Source organism: Trematomus bernacchii, unplaced genomic scaffold (genome assembly GCF_902827165.1).
Source record: "Trematomus bernacchii unplaced genomic scaffold, fTreBer1.1, whole genome shotgun sequence".
Classification (NCBI taxonomy): Eukaryota; Metazoa; Chordata; class Actinopteri; order Perciformes; family Nototheniidae; genus Trematomus; species Trematomus bernacchii.
In genome coordinates this window covers 9,415-16,208 of record NW_022987948.1, presented here as the reverse complement: position 1 = coordinate 16,208, position 6,794 = coordinate 9,415, and the positions used below count along the sequence as shown (strand labels likewise).

Below are 6,794 nucleotides of genomic sequence, written 5' to 3'. Positions count from 1 at the left end.
ATTTGTGTTTCTGCACATATTTTGGAGACTTGAACAATCTTTATTTGCAGAATTCTCTATATCAAACGCCATAAAAGATGAGTGTGCTTGAGCACGATGGTGTGTAGTTGGTTTTACAAAATGTCTTGTACTATAAATGAAGTGTGTGCCATTTGGTGCAAAAGTTTGGTTTTGGTAAGTGTTTCTGTAGTTCTGGGTGCAGTGCTTCATTCTACAGTAGGTGTTTTGCACTTTGTGTGTATGGTTTTGTGAATTGTGTTTAGTGTTTAGTGTTTTGAGAAAATAAGCCCTGCTTTCAAAAAATGTGTTTTCGCATTGAAAAAAACTGTAATATGGAAACAATGTTAATCTATCTCTGTTATGTGAGGTGATCTCTGCAGCGTACAGTTAAAGGAGCATGTACTTGTTGTTCACCCTTTTTCAATGTGTACATTGGAAACCTGTAATAAATATAATACTTTGCCCTTTCAATTGTTTTTTTTCAAAATGTATTTATTACCCAAGCTTAAATATTCTACCAGTACTATTACAGTGTGCAGTGCAGGTCTGAAACCACCTTCAAGCAATTTGGGATGTGTCCAATCTGACAATAGAAAACTTGAGAGAAAAACATTAATCTTCCATGCCTGAAAACAGCTTAAAATTATTTAAGCTGTTTTCAGGCATGGAAGATTAATGTTTTTCTCAAACATTCCCCTACAGAGAAAGCGGGCGTAGCTTATCTCTCCATCCAGCCCTGCCACAGTGACAGGTGACGAAGTGTTGTTGAACTGTCAAGATCCTATAAAACCCACACTCTTGCCCCTGTGCGCACTCTTCCAGAATACTCTGTACTCCGTGAGACCTGTGCCTTATTTGAAGCTTCAAATAAAGAACCAGAAAGACAACTCTGTTTCCACCATTTTATTGATTGATCATTGTGATTGTATATCTCCACAGTATTGACTAGGTCTAAGATTTCCAGAACAAGACACACACTCTTGCAGCCGAAAAACAGCTCCTATTCTCGGATACAAACCCCCCAGAGGAGCCCGGTCCAGGTTTGACTTGCAGGTAAGCTTGCTCTTTAATGGTCCTGTTGTCTTCGTTTTCCCCTTACTTTGGTGTTCACGGTCAAATTTGACCGATCCTGTTTTAACTGCTATTACATTAACACAAAAACCATGAATCATCACCACATTTCATTTAACACCCTTTCAAACTGTACATATTGTATCAGACTACTGGTATAGAGTGCCACAGGGCCGCACCCTAAAACCTGGAAGTAAGCTTCTTCCGGGTTCCTCGACAAAAAAGCAATGAGATTTCTCCATAGGATTTAGGAAAATAAGGTCTGTGGTTGAGACACATTCGATCATAAATCTATCGATCATAAATCTATCGATTAGATTTATGATTATAAAATTATAAAAGTAGGGTAGACATGTGGAGATTATCCGACTGAACAAAACGTGATCCGTCTCTTACACTCAGCCCCTCCATGTGAGGTCGGCCCAGACCCTAGGGGGTCAACACTAAAAACTCACTTCTCTCTGGCCTTCTAGTCAGAGCGGAGCACGACACCTGACTATTCCCTGTGTTTTTTATATTTCTGTTGTAAATTATTGTCTTTTATTGTGATTGTAGTAATGTTTTTTTATTACATGTACAGCACTTTGGCTCGACCAAAAATCACTTTTAAATGTGCTTTATAAATAAAACTTGATTTGATTTGATTTGATTTAAATGTGTCTCAACCACAGACCTTATTTCCAGCTTCTTTCCTAAATCCTATGGAGAAATTGCATTGCTCTTTTGTCGAGGGAACCGGAAGAAGCTCACTTCCAGGTTTTAGGACGCGTCACTGTGGCTCTCTATACATGAAAAACTGCAGTATACAAAGAATAGACACTGAACATGTACTGCGTGTGCCAGGTGTGATCCATGGGGGGGATGGGGCGCATAAGAGCGGGAAATGTATCAAATTGTTGTGTGTGGATTGGAAAAACATGCATTATATGATCCTGTAGAACTAACCCAAACAGCTTATTGTGAACTAGTTTAGTCTTACATCAAAGACTTTATTTGTCATTATACCCACGTTTTCTTTAAATACTCAGATATTTGGGTGGAGTTTGGTACATTGTGTGGTTTTGTTCGGTCTGGCCTGAATGGAGCCCGGTGGCTCGGCAGGACAGAGATAGCAGTGCTCTGAAACACGTGGTCGATTTTGATAAAGTGGCTAACTTTAGCAACGTCACTTAATGCCATTATCGTAGGAAGTAGTTCTGAAAGTTAGCTGATAGCAGGTTAGCATGGATTCAATCTAGAGAGTTAAACTACATTTTAAAGCGATATGCATTCATTCTGAAGGGTGTTGCTGCTTTTATTGATGCTTTTAACTCGTGAGTAAATTAAAAAATGATATTTTATTTTTGGTGCCAGATTATGATGAAAAAAAATAGACCAATATATTTACTATGCGTGTTGTTTTTCTCCCTGTCAGATTCAGCATGACAGCCTACGACATTTTGAGAAGAAATAAGACATCCATTGTGGACACTTTGGGTGCAGACCACACGCTAATCCTCAACAAAGCCAAGCAGAACAAGTTGATAACTCAACATGATCACAAAACTCTGCGAACCGAACAGAACGTTGAGGCGTTGGTGGATAAGATCATGAAGAAAGGAGAGGAGAACTGCCAACTCTTCCTGAACCTCCTGCAAACTGATGAGATCCAGGAGACTTACCCTGAGCTGAAGAACATACTGGAGGTGAGATAACCTAATATTTAAAAAGCACACTTAATGTTAAAATGCTTGCGTCAGGGTTTTTAGTTAGCCTTTGTAAAAAAGACCCAATTAACATCCTTATTATCCTGTATTAACTTACATTTTGAAAATAATAAGTCAAATTTTTTTGAGATGGCCGTCATTTCCATCCAAGTAAACAGTATTTTTAACATTTTCACCACTCGACCAAATTCTGTGATTTTGGTTTTGAATTACAGCCAAATTCACAATTTAGAAAGTTCTTCAGAGCTACGTTCTGTCCTTTAAACACAGAACGTTACAATGTGGGGCGTATTAGAAAGCACACTGATACTGATGAGAGTCTTCTATGTTAGCAAGCTACCAACACCATGATGTCCCCAGTGTACCTCTACAGTACTACACTCCTACACCCCAACATACCTGCACCACCTACAGCTGCACTGCATGTTGGCTAACCAGTTTTCTATTGGCAGATTATTTAAATGTTATGGCTTAGACAACTTCTGAGTCATTCCTGACGTCTGAATTTTGTTTCTACGTTGTTATTAAATGTATGATTTGACACCAAGTTCAATTATTGAGCAAGTGAAAGTGATTTACTGGCAAAAAAAGGACATTTCCGTCATTGGTGACCGTCTTGAACATTGCCTCCATCTTTGGAGTGGCAAGCAGGCTTTTTCAAAAGAGTCAACTCAAAGGAGTTTGTTTTGAGTACTTGCTTCCACTTTTGGACTATTTATTAATATATGTAATGATCTGCAGCACTATTTAGCAATTATATCCACATAGCTATTATTCTTCATCAAACACCTTAAAGTGTAAATATATTAGATTGTGTCCACATAGCCCAGACCTAATCCATTCCAGTTTCATCATTTTGTGTTTGTGTGAAATTGTTTCTGTTGTTTTCAGGACGAGCTGTATGAGTTGAAGAGCCAGCCCACCGGCCTCTGCCTGATCATAAACAACGAAATGTTTCCTGGTGTTGGTAAAAAGAAAAAAAACGTGAGATATGGAACCGATAAAGATGCTGGTACGTTACAGAGTGGACAGATGTATATTATCATCCCGGTGTTGCCTGTTGAAACCTAACTAGGTTTTATTTCACTGCAGAAAGCTTGGGAAAGGTGTTCACCTGGCTGGGGTTCAGAGTGCTGATGTGTAAAGACCAAACCAAGGACCAGATGGAGCGAGCGCTGAAATGCTTTGCTTCTCAGCGGGGCCTTTCTCAGCTGCAGGAGTTCAAGGTCCAGGAGTGGACTGGAAGCGGATTCACCGATCTTCTAGAGGCTCCTCAGCATGGCGATGCCTTCATCTGCTGTCTTCTCAGTCACGGAAACAAGGGTGTCGTATTGGGGACTGATTGGAAGCCCCTCCCTATCAAACAAATAACGAGAACCTTCATGGCAACTCCTGAATCTCCCCTCACTGCCAAGCCCAAAGTGTTCCTGATCCAGGCCTGCCAGGGGGGCCAGGTACATCCTATGGTGGAATCAAAGGATCAGGCTGGTGGCTCTTGCTCGACACAGCAGGCTGATAGCTCTGACTCGACATCCATCCCTCAGGAAGCAGATTTTCTAGTTCATTGTTCCACTGTTGAAGATTATAAGTCTTTGAGAAACCCAACGGAGGGGAGCTGGTTCATCCAATCTGTCTGTGAGCAGCTAGAAGAGGGCTGTCAGAGGTGAATGTCAGACTCAACATTAATTATATAGTTATTGAAATATCCAAAAGATTTTGTAGATCTAAATCTGATGATAAAATCGTTAACATGTATTTTACCCTCGACTTAATGTGACCATCATGTGAAAACATGTTTTTCTACCCCTCATATTTATTTTAGGAATGAAGAAATTGAAGTCATACTCCGCCGCGTGAACAAAGAAGTAGCCAGGAAAGACAGTGATGTGAGATGTGGTCCGGAGTGTGGTCTGAGATATTGTCTGAAGTGTGGTACCAGCTGTGGACCAACAAAGCAGATGCCCGCAATTTGGCACACCCTGAGGAAGCGTCTTGTGTTGACTCCTCGCAACTGAAGCCTCATCGCCAAAAATAATGCAAGCACACAATACTGTGAGGACCCCTGCTTTACTCTCTCCTGGTGTGTGTGTGTGTGTGTGTGTGTGTGTGAAAGGCCTGAGTCTCTCTCTCTGCTGAGGATCTGTTTGGAGAGCAGCTATCTGATTCATGCTTTGGTTTACCTTCATCTTAGTTTGGCACACACACACACACACACACACACACACACACATACACACACACACACACACACACACACACACACACACACACACACACACACACACACTACTGACCTTACTGACTAACACCCCCCATGGTGGTAGCTCTTTAGTTTAGTTGAATGGCTCATAATGAATATCTTCCTTATATCGTGTCTGTTGTAGTCATGGCCCAGAGCCAGGCCATGACGACACACAATGTCTTTTTATTATTCTTAATCTCTCTATTTCTCTAATCCTCACTTTGAATAATTGTATTTGATATTGTCACAGATTTTGGTTGCATAATAAATCTGTCTTTATACCCAAAGAATGATGATCACTTGGTCCATGTGTTGGTAACGGGGGGTAGGGGGTGGGGGGCACATAAGATTTCTCAAGTTATTATTTTTCACTGGAGCTTTCTACAACCAGAAGCCCTACATGCCGGAGCCTCTGCCGGACTCTGGGGACATCTGCACACCTACACATAGGATAATAATGATCAACCATATGTTTACTCCATCCTCAACACAAGTATGCTTACAAGTGTTCATAAAGTACCTTTAAAGGGCCCATGTCATGGCCATTTCCACTGATCATAATTACATTGTTGAGGTATACTAAAATAGATTTATACTGTGCAATTTTCCAAACTCACATTGGTTTCGCATACAGCATCTCTGTCAAGCATGTGTATTCAGCAGTATTTACTTTCTCCACTAAACGACTCGTTGGAGCTCTTGCCCCCCCCCTCCCTGTGAGCCTAGTGTGCTCCGATTGGTCAGCTCGGCCACTCGTTCTGATTAGTCAACCACCAGAGAGGCTGCGCCCATGTCAGTGCTTTTCCCGGCTGCTCTCAGCGTAACATCAGTCTTATCATGGCGTCGGTACAGCCGTATATTTTATATACATATATATTTTTAACTGTTGTTATAGAAGAGTGTGACGGCCCCAGGGCCTTTGTCTTACGATGGGGTGGAGCTGAAGAGGCTAATCAGCACGATCACGGACACCTCCGGACACGACGGCCCCAGTCTCTCTCCAAAGCGGCTGCAGGAAGACTAACTCTGCGATCCTCTCAACCACCTATCTCTGCATTTACCACAATAAATGTGCCGTGGTTTTGTAAACTCGTGTATGTCTCCTTGTCTTTCCGTTGTGGCCTACGAGCCACTCTCATAACAAAGAGTAAGTTATTTTTACCCGTTATAAAATACTACTGTTTGATGAGAAATCAAATCATGGTTTGCTATATATGAATTCAGGGAAGAAAGGATAGGCCTACTAAGTATTTCCATTAAACTTTATTTTTAGAAATGTACAAAATGAACATAAATATACATATATACACACGGTATATCAGCCCTGCTATATACTATGACCATTCTTTACTTATTTATAATATGGTTCAAATGGAGTAATTTGAGTTGTCTGATGCACTTGATACAATTTTACTTTTTTAAATACTGATGTGTTTATTGAAAACCATTTCAACACACAATGTCATGACTTTTTTCAGGATCTTTTTGTCAAACTATACTATGACTTTCTCTCATTTTTTTTTTTAGAGATCCTCTACTGACATTGCAGACAAACTATATAATATAATTCTTAACTACATACTATACTTGGACTTTTTTCAAGATACTTTTAACATACTATACTAGTACTTTTAAAATAAATGTTCGGACATTCTACACTGTGACTCTTTTTTAAAATGATATGTAGGAATTACTATACTATGATTTGAAGACAACAGTTTTTTTTTTTTAAATGTAAAAAACACTTTTTATTTGCAGAATTTCATATTTACAAT

At 40.1% G+C, this 6,794-nt stretch overlaps 1 protein-coding gene across 1 annotated transcript; it reads left to right on the top strand.

Annotated features, from left to right (window-relative positions):
• The first annotated feature begins 799 nt into the window (after nucleotides 1-799).
• Nucleotides 800-5,309, top strand: LOC117470813 (caspase-8-like). Its single transcript, XM_034115687.1, has 5 exons — nucleotides 800-1,053; nucleotides 2,486-2,756; nucleotides 3,669-3,789; nucleotides 3,870-4,440; nucleotides 4,600-5,309. Exons 2-5 carry the CDS (start codon nucleotides 2,493-2,495, stop codon nucleotides 4,790-4,792), a joined length of 1,149 nt encoding a protein of 382 aa, XP_033971578.1. The 5' UTR covers nucleotides 800-1,053; nucleotides 2,486-2,492; the 3' UTR covers nucleotides 4,793-5,309.
• The last annotated feature ends 1,485 nt before the right edge of the window (nucleotides 5,310-6,794 follow it).